Consider the following 17,446-nt stretch of genomic DNA (forward strand, 5'->3'; position numbering starts at 1 on the left):
AGCTGTCAATCATCCCCTTGCATCCAACAAACATGCTTCTGGCACTATTTACCTGAAGGGGGAGGTGTTGCAAGCATGTTCATCAGTGGTTCTGTGAGTTGAAAGCTTGATCAGTTGAGGTTGCAGCCCACAGAATCTCCACTGAACATGCTTACAAAGCCTCACCCTTCAGACAAACAGTACTGTAAGCCTGTTTGACAGGTGCAAGGGGGTGACTGATAGCAGGATGGTGGGACTTCCTTCCCACTGTTGCCCTTGTAAGCATGAGTGCCTGCAGCACTCATAATGTCTGAAGAGGACTTCTGTGGCTTGTGTAAAGCCAGGAATTGTGCTTTAACTTCGACTTTTTAACTAGGATGTGAAACCAGGGTTTGAAGTTTATTTAATAATCTTGTTTGGAAACCAGAGTTAAATCACAGTCTCTAGCTTTACACAAGCCATGGAATTGAGGCTTAAAGAAGCCAATGATTAAGTGTCATAGTCCCACAGTGAAGTCAAATAGGTAGGGGGAAACAGTGTTTGAGATGGTGACATTCCAGGGCTCAATCCCTAGTGGGAACCATGGTTTTCCATCACATCTGAATCAGCAAATGGTTTCCTAAACATGACAGTAATATGGGACAATCTCATGTGAGGACAAAGCTTGTGAAAAAATGAGCAATGCATTTAAAAGTTTGCATAACTGAAACAGATAATATTCTCATTGGCAGACCACTCCTTTTCAGTACGTAGTAAACCGATTACTTTAACCCTAAGAAGTTAATTTTTTTAAAGAGTTTCGACAGATATTATTCAGCCATAACTGAATAAGGCTATTTCCATGAGCAGCCTAACTCAGGCTAGGGCAACCCAGCCTGGGTTAGGCTGCTCATCTGCAGCACTGGGATCAGGGCTGATCCCAGTGCTGCCGCCTTGCCTAACCCTACTTCTTACACAAGTGCAGTCTTAATCCCAGCGGCTGGGGCCATGTGCATGCTCGGGCTGCATGCACAGCTGCGGCAGGATCCCTCAATGAATGCGCTCCTGGTGCAGTGCATTGAGGGATGCCGGAATACTTCCTCCTTTGGCTCTCCCTGCTCCGCTGCTCATGTGCTGCAGCAAGCAGCAGAACTGTCAAAGCACCTCCAATTGTGTGCGGGGAGGCAGGCAAGAGCCTGCTTCCCTGCCCTCCCTTCCCACTGCCACCAGAATTGGTCGTGTGCATGACCTCAATGTTTTCTGCAATTAAGAAATACTATATAGTTCTGCAGCCTTGGTAGAGTGCATCTGTACTCACAGCCAGAATCAGTTTAACAAATCTGGAAAGAGAAGCTCCACTATAAAGCCATATTTATTTTATCTAAGCAGATCAGATGTTCCAAATGGCTACACATAACATAAATTTTCATTTTAAGGGTGCAAGATGCTTGAATTAAAAATCTACCTTGGGTCAAAAGAATATCCGACGCCTAGCTGAAACTGAAGTTGCAGCTGCCAACCAGGCTGGAAAATGAATATTTGGAAAGAAAAGCATTCCTGGCTTTAAAAAAACAATTGAAAAACCTTGCTGAAAAACCAAAGTGTCATTAAGCCCACACAATACAGAAAGCTACAATGCCATCTAAACTTTTAAAAACAAAAAAATCCATTCTAGTTGTATGCATTTGAAACTAAGGAGATTAAACAGAGCTAATTTACCTCTTTAACAAATAAATGTTGTGCTTTTTGTTCCGCATCTTCAGGAACAGATGGGTACAGTGTTTTTATTTCCCAGGGAACTGTCGCTATCTGACAAAAAACAAAAAGGTAATGAAAGAGAGACTTAGAATTAAAATATGTATGCAGAATGATACCTATTCGACAAACAACTGAGCAAACAAAGGTCTGACTTAGATATGCATTCTCATCACAATGACCGCTTGCTTGCATACTGTAAAAGGTTCATCATGTTCAAATATCCACAGTTAAAACTTTCATATTACTTTCACAAGGATCTCAGTACAGAATTTTCCACTGTTACCATTGGACAGACTATTTTAACACAAGCCACTTTGTAACTCAAGGCCAATATATAATGAGTTTTCCCACACCTGCTGGACAACCCTATAACATGGATAACCAAGTGAGGGAACTCACTATGGGACGGCAAGCTGTGCAGTCTAAAATGGTACAGCCACTGTGTGTTTGGGTATGGGAAACTAAACATGAGGATGCCAATCCCAGGGTCAAATATTACTTTGAGACCAGCTTTGAGTAGTTAAATAATGGAAATGCAAGCAACGTACAATGTCCACACATCCAGAATGAAGGCACAACACATAATATGGAAGGGGTAGCATCACAACTGCTGAGCTAGAGTGAGCTGCTGCAAGCCAACAGTAACCTAAACCCATGACTCAACTCTTTAAGTGCGGGCTCCCTACCTTCAAGGCAAGAGCTGGGAGACATGGCTCCCACTACTAACTGTGGAACACTATCCTGCCTAGTTCAGTGGGCCACTCATTGAAATAGTCCATACTCACAGCCAGCTCATCAAAAGGTGAGCTGAGGGAGCTGTGTCCCATATCAGCAGCAAATATGAGCTGTCAGCCCTAAACAAAATGAGTGAGGCAAAATCCAAAGTTACCTCACTACCCATAACCCTCTAAGTCCTGAGAAGCTGCCCTCACGCTTGATCGTGAAAAAGGCCCCAATAAGGTTATAAATGCTTAGGTATCCAATTTATTGTCATAAGTTGCCTTAACCTCAGGAGGGGAAAGATGTATATTTTTTAAATAAGAAAAACGTAAATAAAAGGGCACCAACATTTTGAGCACTTTTTCTTGAGTATATTAAGGGTGTGGAAGCTCAGATTTGTTTTCAATTAGCAACCCATGAATTTCCTTAGACAGAGCCAGATGATTGGTCTACCTAGATTAGTGCTGTACATTGAGTTTCGGTGACATTCTAGAGTTACAGACAAGGATGCTTCCTGGATGCCAGTATTTGAACCTGGAGATTGAACCTGAAGATCAGTTATGGATCACAGAATTAGCCCAGCTCCAAGACCCACTTTAATCTTCCTAAATATTAAAGATGTGGCAGTGCTGGCTGCAGGCGGTATAAAGATATGATTGACATAAATATGATTCATGAAGAAATATGATTCACAAATAACATACATACGTACATACTCTATAACCAGTTGATAACAGAACTTTGCCTCCTCTTTTGACAGAATAAGCAAGATGTCTGACAAGCACGCTAACCCACAGCAGATGAGTCAGAGAACCAGATTCCTAGTTAACTGCTCAAATGACTGACTGCTTTGTTAATTGATTTCTCCATTTAATATCATCTGTGCGGACACCTGAATAGTCATGAATGTGACTTTTGCTACTTTTAAAATCCTGCGTTTACAATGAAATACAGTGGGGCTAATCACACAACCGCACAGATGGGCAGGTGGGGGCGGGAGGCAGGGTTCAACCCACCTTCCCCAGGTGAGTGACTTTCGTTTCTTTGGTGCGTGAGCCACATGCCCACACAAACCACACTGCCAGGAGCAGCGCAGATCAACAGAACCTGGGACTCATTTTCCTAGCCTCCAGATATCTCACAAGGCACCCTATGATCCTTGGGGGATTCCCCCATCAGACAAGCACTCTAGCTGTCCATTTCTGTGTCCCCTTGGGTTGCGTAGAGCCCAAAGAGTCACACTACTCCGGCGGCTGGGTTATGCACTTACTCCCTTAACCTCAACTAACAGCCAGTCTTGGGAGCGGGGTTAGGCTGGGTGGGAAGGCTGGCATCTATGTGGATCCTGGCACTCCATACAAGCAGCCCAGCCCAGGCTTGGCTGCCATAGCCTGGGCTAGGCTGCCCGTGAGAACAGATTCATTCTCTTAAAGACATATCTCAGTTTCGAAGGACAATGTTTAGAGAGCATGTCTTGTTATTACTAAGAATTTATATATGACATGTTACTATACAAAATACTTTGCATTACTGATTTCCTTGAAGCCTGGGAAATTGATTGTTACTATAGACGTCCTCAAGGAAATGTAGCCCGCTGGGCTTGTTGATGTGGAATGTCATCTCTCTGATTACTTATTAATCCTGTAATGGACACTGTTGGACACTCTCCTTGGTATTTGTGTAATTGGATGCATCTCTGTTTTTATTGTTCTTATGTGTACCGCCGGGAGGCAAGGGGCTCCAAGCGGCAGCCCAGCGGCAAACCTGCTTAGGGAGCCCACCACTTAGTCCGGGTTAAGGGAGCCCTTAACCTGGGCTAAGTTCTCGTGTGTCAGTGTGGCACAGCACCAACACAGGAGCAGGCTCCCGGCCAGTGCTAGGGGATCCTCCAATGCACCGTGCACTTGCGCAATGCATTATGGGAATTCCAGGAGCTGGAATGACACATCCCAACCCCCAAACCTCCTTGCTGGACATCAAGTCCATGTGAGTGCGCGATCTGCATGCCCAGCACAGACTAGCCAATTGTCTGTGGGGGAGATACGTTCCAGCAGCCTTCCTCCCTGCATGCCTGGTAGCTCTTCTCACTGAACATGAGAAAGGGCTCCCTCAATATTTTCACCGCACAGCAAGGCAAAGAGAGTAAAGGGTCTGTTAGTTAAAATAGGGTTAGGCAACCTTGGCTCTCAGCTGTTGTTGAACTACAACTCCCATCACCCCCAATTTATTGTGGCTGGGAATGATGGGAGTTGTAGTTCAGCAACAGCTGGAGAGCCAAGGTTGCCTACCCCTGGTTAAAACTTCTTAGTTCGTACATGAAAAAATGTGGCCATGTGACAAGCTTGGTGAAATAAAATAATCAAGCAAGCTCAGTGAAATGGCTTTGTCATGTTAAAGAAATGGGTGAATTACTTTATTATGTAAATATTCTACTTTGGGAGATGCTCACAATCAGTATTACCAATGCAGGAAGTCCAGCATGCTGATGATGATGCCAAGACCTCAAAAACAAATGTTATGAGATCATTGCAAACAAGTAACCCATTGTGATGTTGAAGCCAAAAGGCATGTTACTTGTTGTGGGTCATAGGAGGAACCAGGGAAGGGTTGAATTCAATCCTCTGTTTCTCCCTAAGCTTTTACTCTTGTATATATTATGTCAGATTGTGTGTGCCACGTGGCAGGAGGAAGTGATAACCACATTTCAGCAAGGCAGAAAGCCAGGTGTAAAATATCTGGTAAACCAGTAGCATTGCAGTGAAAATTATATAAACACATTTTATGCTCCTCTAAGAATACAACAGGTTGGAAACAGTGTTTGTTCAGCTGCCTTTGCCCATAAAAGCCCTTGTAATATAGAAATTAAAATATCTGTTTCAAATCTTGGAAAGTTGCAGATTCAAACCTTTGTTCCAATATGCACTACCTAAACAAATAATTGGAAAGAGATTCTAATCTCAACATGTAGAAAGAACGGAAGTATGGAGGAGTTTTCTTCTTGGTAGCATTCTGTATTATGCTTGAAGCTGAATTCCAAGGAACTTCACTTCTGAGAATCTGCTCTGCTCAGACCACTAGCACACTTGCCGCCACAAAAATGCTTCCTGTTCAGTCACATAATTTTGCTTCTAAATGGCTGCAGTGAAATAGTCTGAAATGAATTCACTGTTGAATCTGATGAGAGCAGAGAACTATAATTTCCCCACATTTTAGGAAGGATGTTGATAAACTGGAACAGGTTCAGAAGATGGCAACAAAGATGGTGAGGGGGCCTGGAAAGCATCTTTTGAGGAATGGTTGAAGGAGCTGAGTGTGTTTAGTTTTCGTTCATAAGGAGCTGAGAATGTTTAGTCTGGAGAAGAGAAGAGGGGATATTAAATAGAGCCGTCTTCAAATATTGGAAGGGCTGTTATAAAGAAGGAACAGAGTTCTGAGGGCAGAACTAGACTCAATGGGTTGAAGTTACAAGGACGGACATTTGGGCTAGACATTAAGAAGAATTTCTAGACTGAAAGAGTTGTTTGACAGTGGAACAGTCTGCCTCATGCAGTGGTCAGCTCTCCTTCTCTGTATTTTTTTCAAACAGGGTCAGAACCACTGTAGCAATGTCCTGTACTGAGCAGAGGGCTGGACCAGAAGACTCCAAAGTCACGCCCAACTCCACAATTCTATGATTCTATCAATTGTTAGAACAGCTTGCATTTTAAAAAGACAAGAATCTCCAAAAGGGGGTTAGAATTGAAAGTACAGTCCTGTAGCATATTCAGTGGCTGACAGCCACATTAGCATTGTGCTGATGCAGCAGTGTCTGAAATCCACATTAATGCTGCACTGTCATATGGGCGGGGGTGATGGTGGTGGCAATTTTTTACTATCTCCCTTTCCTGCTGAAGCCCACTCAAAAATATTCCCTGAAGGCTCTGAGACCCCTGGGGACATATTTCTGGGAGGCACAGTGGTCTTCATAGGGAAGGGGAGCTAATAGAAAATCATCCCTTCCCCCTCACACAGAGTTAGTGTGCGTGTCAGAGATTGCTGCACCACTGCAGTGCTAGTCTGGATCTCATTCAATACATTTGCACCCGTTATAATTTTATGAAATGAATCTAGAGTCTAAATTATTCTCCCCAAGCTCAGTTGGGTGTAGGATTAGGCATATGCTACCATATCTATGTTTGATGGAGCGATTCTGTGGACAGAGGATAGTTGTATGCCATAGTTGTATGATATCTGAGAACCCCTTGGATGGGAACAATCCTCACCCCTCCTTGCCCATTCTGCTTAGGCTAATAACTTGTTGGGAGATACTGGGGCTGCCTTTCCCTCAAGCTCACCTGCAGTCAAAGCAACCTGTCTATAGTTCACACCTGGCCACAGGTATACGAGACCTCTACTGGGCCTCCTTCCTGTGCATCCACCTGATGGCCTTTGTTACCTCCTCTATCTCATTTTTGTGGTCACAATAAATGATCACATATGTCTGTTCGTATACTTGGATGAAGTGTCTTTGGTTCTTTCCAAGCATAAATATGAAGAAAAGTAACGTTCATGACTCAGAGATATGTATTGCATCCAAGTCTGAAGAGGAACTTGTACTTCCCCAGGAATCTGGCTTTAATTCCTTAGCAAGGCCTGCCTCTCACCCTGAGATCTTCATCTAAATGTGAGGATGTTATTATGCGTTATATGACTGCCACAATGAAAAGACAGCCGTTTCTGCAGTTTGTTATGTATAGGGAAGTAAAAGGACACATCACCTTTGATCTCTCCATGTCCAGTAGATTCATCTGAAGCTAAAATAACCTCAGGCCTGCAGCTGTGTGTCCTGAAGGACTGGAACCAACTTTTTTTTTTAAAGTATTGTAGCAAAGTAGATATTCATCCCATTAAAGGCAATTTTGTACCACCACCTTGATAATGAGGGACCAATGACTTCTTCAGCCCAAATTATCTACTCCCCCTGCCATGGCAAACTTTAATGGCCATCCGAAGCTTCCATTCCAAACAATGCATTAAACAGTACAAACAAACAAGGGTTAAGCTTTGGAGTACTGATATGAGCCTAAAAAAGAAGTCACATGATTTTGAGAGAAAGAATCTCATGCTCATTAATATGAAAATGTAATCTCCATCTTGTCCTAAAGAAACTATCTGCTTGCTAATGTCAGTTAAAGTATCCCCATCTATTGTTCTTCCTTGAGTCTCAGAAGAAATCCATCCTGTCAACCAGGGTGTCAGGGCACACCTTCCCCCCGACAAATGTGAAATATATTGGCTCTCTCCTGCTCCAGTTATGTGCGTGGGCATGTGCGTGGCCAGCTTAGCATCATGATTCACAATCATAACAAGGGCCTTTACTGGGGCAACACTGCCATCCCGGTGTCCCCCCCCCTCAGTGATTCTATGAATAAAATGAGGGAGGGGGGCTTGCAGAGGACCTAAGTTTTCTAAGCTCAGGTGCTCTTCTTCTTGTTGATTTCTGCCCATGTCATGTCCAAGGAACGAGTTTGAGTTTTGGTTATGCCATTCAGGAATGTGCAGGCTTGACCCAGTCTGCTTAACTTCTGACTTGGATAATGGCCTCTGATTCAATGCAGATCTCTTAGCCCAGTACATTTCAAGGATCAGTTAGTTATGCCATGCTTTATTTTAATGGGCTGGGAAAGCTGGCTGTGTCCTGTGCTGATTACAGTGAAAAGAAACAGACTTTCAGCCAGTTCTGTTATTCCTGGATGTACATGCTTTGGCTGTCTACAGGACTGCATTTCTAAGTTTGTAACCCATTGTTTTACATGTGAGTGTAGCTCAATTTTGATCAACTTAAAGCAATTCCTAGAAGTGCTAGTGCAAGAGGAAAGCAATTACTTTTCATGTAATTGAAAAGTAATAGGCTCGTCTATGACAATGACTACTTCACCATAGGCAAAATGTGTCCAAATGTGTCCACTTAAAGTGCTACCCTAGGGACAAAACAGTGATAACAGTGCCTCTCATTTTTCTATCACGATATGGTCAGAATTCCATTGTCTGGGATTAATTTCTGATCCCCATGCACACCACCCCATTCACAGAACCTACTTCATCAGTCATTACTGATGAAGCCCCTGGTGGCGCAGTGGTAAAACTGCCGCCCTGTAACCAGAAGGTTACAAGTTCAATCCTGACCAGGGGCTCAAGGTTGACTCAGCCTTCCATCCTTCCGAGGTCGGTAAAATGAGTACCCAGAATGTTGGGGGCAATATGCTAAATCATTGTAAACCGCTTAGAGAGCTTCGGCTATAGAGCAGTATATAAATGTAAGTGCTATTGCTATTGCTATTACTGATGGATGATGTTGCTCATGAGGAGAGGAAGCATTCCAGGAACTGGGAGTTAGGATATGCAGACTGGTTTGAGTCAAATCCCGGTTCAAATTGAACTGGCCCGGTTTGACCGGTCCAAGTTTGAATTGGACTGGCTCTGGTTTGAACAGAACCAGTCTGAACTGGTGTGGGGCAATGCTTGTAAAGGGGAATCAATTGAGGATTCCCCTTTACAAGCAAAGGGGGATTTCCAAAGGGCAGAGGAGCGAAAGGGGAACTTACCTTCCCGCCAGTGGCAGGATGGTGGGGGCATGGGCTCCTCTAAACCCGCTGCCGGCCTCCCTAATAGCAGCCTGGGCAGCAGCTGTAGCCCTGTTCGGGCCTCTGTGACATAACTGCAGAGCACACAGTGAGCCTCCACACATGCGTGGAGGCCTTTAGAATAGACAGCCCAGTGCTCTTTCACAAGACCACCAGAGCATCAGCCACTTTTGTGCAAGAGCACCAGGATATCTATTCTAATGGCCTCCACGCATGTGCGGAGCTGTGAGCTCTGCAGTTACCACACGGAGGCCCAAACCAGGCTACAGCCAGCCATCAGCCCGGGCTGCTACTGGGGAGGCTGGTGGGGGATTTAGAAGAGCCCCCGCCACTGTTGTCCCGCCAGCAGTGGGAAGGCAAGCTCCTCTCTCACTCCCCCATCCTTTGGGAATCCCCTTGTAAAGGGGAATCCCTGGCTATTCCCCTTTGCAAGCACTGATCTGAAACAGTCCACAAAATGGTCCATACCGGTTTGGTAGTTGAACCGGACTGGTTTGGTGGTTGAACTGGACCAAGCCTGGTTTGGCCAGAACTGGAACAGGCTGGATCGGTTCGAATTTGGTTTGAATTAGACCCAAACCAGCCATACCGGTTCTGTGTAGGGATGGGCCTGGACCGGTCCAGAGGCCATTGAAAAGGCCTCCGGACCGGTCCGGACTGGTCCGGACCTTGGTGGTTCGGTTCAGGGGTGGGGGGTAGCTTTAAGAGTGGCGGGAGGGTTTACTTACCCCTCCCGCCGCTTTCCCTCCCTGGTGCTGTAAAGTTCAGAGTAATTGGGGTGGCAGGATACCTCCCTGCCGCCCCTTCCCCGCTGCTCCTCTGCAAACTTCCCAATAGTCCTTTGCTTCACGTCAGAGACTAAGGACTATTGGGAACTTTGCAGAGGAGCAGCAGGGAAGGGGTGGCAGGGAGGTATCCTGCCGCCCCAATTACTCTGAACTTTACGGCGCCAGAGAGGGAAAGTGGCGGGAGGGGTAAGTAAACCCTCCCGCCGCTCTTAAAGCTACCCCCCACCCCAGTGTCGGACCGCAGTGTGGCGGTTCCGTGCACACCCCTAGTTCTGTGCACATCCCTACTGAGAGTGAACCTCTGTTGCTGCCAATGGAACCTTCCATCCTGGAGTAAATAGCAGCCATGGGGAAGACGTCCCCCCAACACAGTCCCATTGGGGTCCCATGAGTGATATTTACAGTTTAAAAAACATACATGGCTGATATTTAAATTAAAACAAACAAACATGTAGGTCCCATTCATGCAGTCTGTATATGTCTAGTTTGACCATAGGTGACATGGTTTTGGATTATCCTTGGCTTTATCTGTAAACATTTAGCACTTACTGAAAAGTCATCATTGGGGAACAAGATGAGGTCTTTGAGATGGTCATCTTCAACATTCTTCTCAATTTCTGCAATGACTGTTTCATAATCCAAAGGTTCCAGAAGTTTGGGTTTCTCCTGCTGAGGAAACAAAATGAAACACGAAAAGACGACAGCAATTAACCTCAACTTCCATGTTTCCCTTGCATTTATTTCCAAAGCAAGGCCTCATCTTCTAATACCATTTTACACAGCTGAGTTGCTATGGGTTCTCTTGCTTTCATTCACAGCACAATGTGGTGAAGCGAAGCACACATAAAGAACTGGCTGATCAAACTGTTCATTATCAGCCTGATTATTTCCTGACAGTTTGTCTGCTCAGGGTGGGATAATTATACTATGCAGATAATATGAAATAATTCTACATTGCCACATTAACCTACTCATTAAGTTCAGGAACTTGCTTCTCTAACCCTGCAAACCACTGGCACCACATATAGGCAATATTCTTCTAAGTGAATTTGTTGGAGAATGGCCGGTTTTAATTTCAATTGTTTCCATGAGCTGTGCACTGATTCATCCCCATTACTCTCTTGTGCTTGGCCACATTTTAGACTTGGGTAGCTTGCTAGAAATAAAAGTACCATTGCTCTGTTTAGCTTGGCATTTACCCTGGCCTCCCTGTAAAAAGTATAAACTGTTTGGCAATCAGCCCTATACATACTTCAGTAAGGAGCTGGATTATACCATCATAAGCCATCATGAAAATACTATTATTGCTCAAGCATGATATTAGCCTTTTTAAAAGTGTTCAGAGGAAAGCCAAAGAAAAAGTACATTTGCATTTGCCTCTGTATTCAACACAAAAGGAGTGAACAAGAACGAAAAAGAGCCCACCTAGTATGCAATGATGCTTTAAACACAAGATTATATGTCAAATGGGCAAAGGGGAAGCTTCCCTGTTTCTGCTATTAAATCAGACGAAAGAAAGAAAGAAAGAAAGAAAGAAAGAAAGAAAGAAAGAAAGAAAGAAAGAAAGAAAGAGGAGAAATCTCAAAATAACAGAATTTTAGAGCTGAAAGGGACTTGGAGGTCTTCGTGTCTAGCTTTCTAGTCCAAGCTGGGGAGAGGCTCAGGCCGAGTGGAACAGGCCATCAATATCAATCAGTGGGGGTGTAAGGTGTTCACACATTCTTTTAAGCGGCTTAGGAGCAAAAATGCTTTGGCAAAACTCTAAGGCTGAATGTCTGTCTGATCAAATGCAAAATATATGCTATGACTAGACTTAGGAACTATGTAGAAATTTGATATTGAAATTATAATTGTTATAATTATTACTGATTTATATTCTTCCCTTTTCAAAAGCAGACACAAGGCAAAAAACAATTAAAACAATAAAACAATATTATGTTTGCATTTGTATACACAATAGCTGACATTCTCCACAGCCTTAGAGGGCAAAGCAAGAGCTCCAGTCTCGCAAGGAGTGAGTAAACTAGCTGCCCTGGAGGCTTATCTCACAAGGTAGGACTCAGGGTTAGGGAGGGGGATGTGATTTTTACTTTTCTCCCTTCGGGGGGTGGGGGGGGGCAGAGCTGCACAGCCTTTGGGGTTATATTTCTACAAGTAAGCAGAGCTCACAGGAAGAGACACTCTTACCCCTGGCCTTTGGGGCTGAAGTCCAGGGTTTCTACAGCTCCTGGGGGCCCCCAAATCCTCTTAATCTGTCCTGGGTGGTGTGGTCACCACGCCATGCCGCCAGCCCACACTGCGCTGGGCAGCCGAGCATGACTGAGACCTGTGCTGGGCGACTGAGCATGACAGCGTGGGGAAGGAAATATGTGGGATGGGAAGATGTTAAGTTGCTTGTTGAAATGTTTCTGCTACTGCATATTTGCATAAATATACAAACATTCTTGTGAGTTCTGTCGCTCTTTGTGCCACTCTCAAGAACCCAGATGTAGTGGTGTGCATCGGTCCGGATCTGTCCGGACCGGCAAGGGGGTGGTGGCTACCTTTAAGGGTGGGGGGGTAGAACTTACCCCTCCCGCCGCTCTTCCCCCTCTGGCGCTGCTTTTAAAATCCATGTTTTTGGGGCGGCAGCGTTCTTCCCTGCCGCCCCGGCCCCCGTTGTTGCCCGGAAGGAGTTTACAAGCCAATACGCATGTGTGTGTCGCGGCGTGCGTGCCTGGCGCCGCTGTGCATGTGCCGCATACGTCATACGCACGCTGCGTGTGACGTATACGGCGCGCGCCACGGCGCACGCATGCGTATTGGCTTGTAAACTCCTTCCGGGCAACGATAGGGGCCGGGGCGGCAGGGAAGAACGCTGCCGCCCCGAAAACATGGATTTTAAAAGCAGCGCCGGAGGGGGAAGAATGGCGGGAGGGGTAAGTTCTACCCCCCCGCCCTTAAAGGTAGCCACCCCCCCGCCGGACCAGTCCGGATCCGGACCGGTCCGGAGGCCTCCAAAATGGCCTCCGGACCGGTCCGTGCACACCTCTACCCAGATGTTAAAAATACTGTGTGTGTCACGCTGTGTGTGTAGGGGGATGATGCTTAACTTGCAGTGGCGGGGGTAGGGTGGGGGGTGGGAGGGCCTCCAAAGGCCGTTAGGTCCAGGCTCCAAAATGACCTAGGTGCACCTCTGCTCACACGCTACCCTTGAGGGCAGAGCGCTTGCGGAGGATGTCAGCCAATGCAAATGAATATACAATAAGAGCAGTAGTCTAAAAACAGGTAAGTTCCACTTATCTACCAAAAAGTCAGCCAGATGTAAAAAGTCTTTTACTGCTTATCAAAAACAGGGAAAGGTGAATGATTTATTTCCCCTGGGAGAGTGGCAACAGAAAAAAATTGAGGGGGGCCCAGAAGGAAGATAGTGCATTTCTGGGTGAGTGAGCTGTGTCCCACATATTAGCAATCTGAAACAGAAATGGGAGGTAGGGGGCAACTACTTTTATGAGGCGGTATGTTTGCCCCCCTTGCTCCATGCTCTGGAGTCACCCTTGCCTAGGGATAGAATTCCACAGGTTTGGCACTGTCAATGAAAAGACCCTGGTAGAGCAATTTTCTAATTGGAGTGTCTGAAATGTGAATCTAAAGTCAAAATAAAATGTTTACGTTTAAGTAGTTGAAGGACACTTTAAGCAAAGTAGCAATGATTCAGCTTTTACACATGGTAGAAAGGTAGAAGTGCATATAACTGCATAAGATCAACTTATGGAAATAACCACAGCCATCTCAGGAGTCAGGACATCTGAGCATGCTGCCCAGGCATCTTCCTGCTCCTTTCCAGCCTTCCAGTCCAGACATAAATGGTAGGGACTGAAGAGAAGAGGGTTCCCTGAAGGGATGTGCATGAAATAGATTTTGCACTTTGTTTCGGGCTCGAAATGAAACGCGAAACAGCCAAAATGTTCCACTGAAATAATGATTAAACCGGCTGTTTTGATTGAAGAAACCTAACATTTTGAGTATTTGTGTCATAGGGAACAATGGAGAAAACTTGAAACACGGCATTGAGCCACATGGGGACAAAATTTGATGGAGACAAAATTTGATGGGGGTTTGGGGGAAAGGTTAAACATCTGTTTAAAATTGCCCACTTTTCCATTTATTTTCTGGGTTGAGTGCTAGGTAACACCCATCATGGGAATTTGTCCCTTCCAACACAGATCACACATTTCAAACATAGTCCAAAAATGGCCGAAAAAGAATCACTGACCTCGAAACCACAGTGCCTGCACTACAGTAACATCATTGGCACAAGTTGCTCTCCCACACAAAATTATGACTCCTTACATTTCTTCCTAGCATTGCAACAGCTGCCACAGCAGCACCCTTAGCAGCAAGCATAGCCATAAGCTCAACTAGAGTAACTTCAGCCACATTTTGACTGCATACACCTTGCAATGCAGATAGCAGAGCAGACCAGACCAGTGAGTGAAGCAAAAGTTAGTTTCAAGGCCAGACAGGCAGCTTATCACAGCAATCACCAAGAAATATTACATACACACAGTTTAACCCTGGGCTAAACTGTTCATGTACAGTGCAGGAATCGTGGGTGATCCCAGAGCTGCCAACTCGCCCAATCCTACTTTTTTTTAATGCTGCCCTTAACCCTGGTGCTGGGGTCATGTAGATGCTTGGCAACTCCTGGGGAATTACCCCAATGCACCATGCTCATCACATGATGCATTGTGGGATATCCAGAACCCAGGATGCATCGTCCTGGCCTCTGGAGATTCGCACTTCCCACCATCGAGGAAGGATCATCTGGGGTGGGGGGTGGGAGGTAAGTTTGGCTCAGCCTTCTAACCTACCTGGCAGTTGTGTGCATAGCCTTTTTGAGATAATGTTGCTTCTTCAAAAGGTATTATTTTTCAGAAATCCTAGAATAGCTGTTTAAAATGTATAGAAGGGTAATAGGTGAAATGCAAGCCCAATTCAAAATCTAATAAGATGTCTGATGTGGGAGATGGAGCTTCTATCCATTTATATCCCCTTAAACTGACCCCAGATTTGTAGCTGACTGTTACAAACTTTTAAGATCAAGGTTACTCTGGCTGTCCTGGCTGTGATTTTGCTGCCTCAAAAAGCATGAGAAAAGAAAAGTTGCTTGTATCCTATTACAAACTTGACAGTAACTGCATAGGAAGCCTAGCAGAGAAAGTGCAAAGAGTATAACAATTGCAGATGATTTTGGATCACTGTTCTATTTGCTTATGCAGCAAGAAGAAACTGGTTCTACTAAAGCAACTGCTTTCTGTTAGTGGAATTAATGTCTCCTTTCTGCTTCCACGGCATATTAATGCTCCAGAAAGCCTTGTCTATAATGTTTTTCTTTTGTTTGTTTGAGTCTACTGCTAATGCCACAGTCCTGTCCTAATTTCCTGTTCCACACACTCACGTCACCACTGCCATCACACCTCCTTTTCTGGAGCCTCTGTTGTTCTTCACGGTAAAGACATAATTCTTAAGAGTCTATTGAAGTCGAGGGAAAGAGTCCTGCTGACCCCAGCGAGTGACTCACTAAATTCAGTTCTGGTGCTGGGGCTTCTCTTCCACTGCTCATATCACAATTAAAACAAAACATTCATGGCTTGTGCGGCATTCTACCGTAATGCAAAGTGAATGGGAACACATCCCTGCATAGGGGTGTGCACCGGACCACGGACCTGCGGCTCGGCACTGGGGTGGGGGGGTCCATTAAGGGCGGGGGGGGCTTTACTCACCCCTCCCGTGCTTTGCTGCTTCGGCGCCATAATTAGTTTAAAAAATGCGCCGCAGAATCCCTCGCCGCTCCGGGGCTCCTTCTTGACTTCAAAATCGGGCGGCAGGATACTTCTCTGCCGCCCCCAAAGCCCCCTCAAGCCATTTGAGCTCTTTAAATCTCGCCCCGGACCGAGTGCTAAAGCGCTCGGGCGGGCGGCGGGGAGATGTCCGTCCGTCTGCCCGCCCCCTTCCCTGCCTTCTGCGAAGTGCAGGGAGCCTTCGCAGAAGGCAGGGAAGGGGGCGGGTGGACGGACGGACATCTCCCCGCCGCCCGCCCGAGCGCTTTAGCACTCGGTCCGGGGCGAGATTTAAAGAGCTCAAATGGCTTGAGGGGGCTTTGGGGGCGGCAGGGAAGTATCCTGCCGCCCGATTTTGAAGTCAAGAAGGAGCCCCGGAGCGGCGAGGGATTCTGCGGCGCATTTTTTAAACTAATTATGGCGCCGAAGCAGCAAAGCGTGGGAGGGGTGAGTAAAGCCCCCCCGCCCTTAATGGACCCCCCCACCCTAACCCTCCCGAACCAAAACCACCCCTTGTCCGGACCGGTTCGGAGGCCAGTAGAATGGCCTCCGAACCGATCCGTGCACACTACTATCCCTGCATCTGCATTTCAATCACCTTTAGAGGGCACTGATTGGCAATGTTTGCCAGTGCAAAGGTGCACTAATGCTTTGGAGATGGGGGCTAAAAGAAGTGGGGTTTAGGACATGGCACCAGTGGCAGCCCGGGAACATGCCTCCGGGGGGGCAGGAGGCAGCTTTAAGAGTAAAGTAATTCAGGACTCACCTCCGCGGTGACGGCACCTGAACGCTATTCGGAGCTGCAATGTGCCACCCAGCAGCCCCTATGGCAGGGAAGCACCTCTGCCACTCACTTGGCCACTGGCAGGAGCTCAGCTCCGTGGAAGTCAGGTGAGTGGTGGAGGCTCTGCCATACGCGAACCCACAGACGCAATGTGCGTGGACCAAAAGCTCTTTTTTGCTGCACACACCGCCATCGCGTAAGTTTTCAAATGGGTTCTATGCTGCATCCTGTCAGATTCGAGCCGAGTTCTCCTCCACTTGCGTTACAGTTGTCTACCCAGCCGCCTCATCCCCTGCAACTCCTCGGTATACCAGGGGGCCGTCTTAGAAGCAGGCCTGGAGGGATGCTTAGGAGCAATCATATCTACTGCCCTGGTGAGTTCTCCACCAGGGCCATAGATATTTGTTTTAAATATAAAACAAATCTGATTAAAAATTTAAAACAAAAGCATAAAAGCAATACAGAGTACAAAGAGCAGTGGCAGAGACAATCAAATAAAAGCCTGGGTAAAAAGCCACAATTAAACATGCTTTCTAAAAGTTGTGATGGAGACCGAGGAGTGAATAGCCACCGGGAGAGCATTCCAGAGTCTGGGGGCAGCAACAGAGAAGGCCCTGTCCTGCGTGCACGACAACCGAGGCTCCCTCATTTTTGGCATCTGGAGCGGAGCCCCCTCAGATGACCTTGTCAAGCAGGCAGAAACCCTTGGGAGCAGGCGGTCCCTCAGGTATCCCGGGCCCAAACCGTTAGGGGCTTTAAAGGTCAAAACCAGCACCTTGAATTGGACCTGGAAACGAACTGGCAGCCAGCGCAACTCTTTCAAAACGGGTGTGATGTGCTCCCACCAGGCAGCTCCAGATAAAACATTCTCGATAGATAGATAGATAGATAGATAGATAGATAGATAGATAGATAGATAGATAAAACATTAATTCAAGCCTCTTTCTCCTATGTGCATGGGTTAGCCCATGTGGATAAGTTAATGGTGAAAGC

The 17,446-nt window shown here is 46.1% G+C and overlaps 1 protein-coding gene across 13 annotated transcripts in view; it reads right to left on the bottom strand.

Moving 5' to 3' along the window:
• The window catches only part of DOCK10 (dedicator of cytokinesis 10), a 296,882-nt gene that overhangs the window by 144,158 nt on the left and 135,278 nt on the right, over nt 1-17,446 (bottom strand). For 10 of the 13 annotated variants that reach the window (XM_053308611.1, XM_053308600.1, XM_053308605.1 and 7 more), the window contains exons 2-3: nt 10,397-10,516; nt 1,678-1,767 (exon numbers count right to left, since the gene is read on the bottom strand). In XM_053308611.1, the coding sequence (XP_053164586.1) occupies nt 1,678-1,767; nt 10,397-10,516 (210 nt within the window). The remainder of the gene's footprint in view (nt 1-1,677; nt 1,768-10,396; nt 10,517-17,446) is intronic. The other 3 variants (XM_053308598.1, XM_053308607.1, XM_053308602.1) reach the window with 1 other exon arrangement.

The sequence above is a fragment of the Hemicordylus capensis genome, chromosome 3 (assembly GCF_027244095.1).
Source record: "Hemicordylus capensis ecotype Gifberg chromosome 3, rHemCap1.1.pri, whole genome shotgun sequence".
NCBI classification, from domain to species: domain Eukaryota; kingdom Metazoa; phylum Chordata; class Lepidosauria; order Squamata; family Cordylidae; genus Hemicordylus; species Hemicordylus capensis.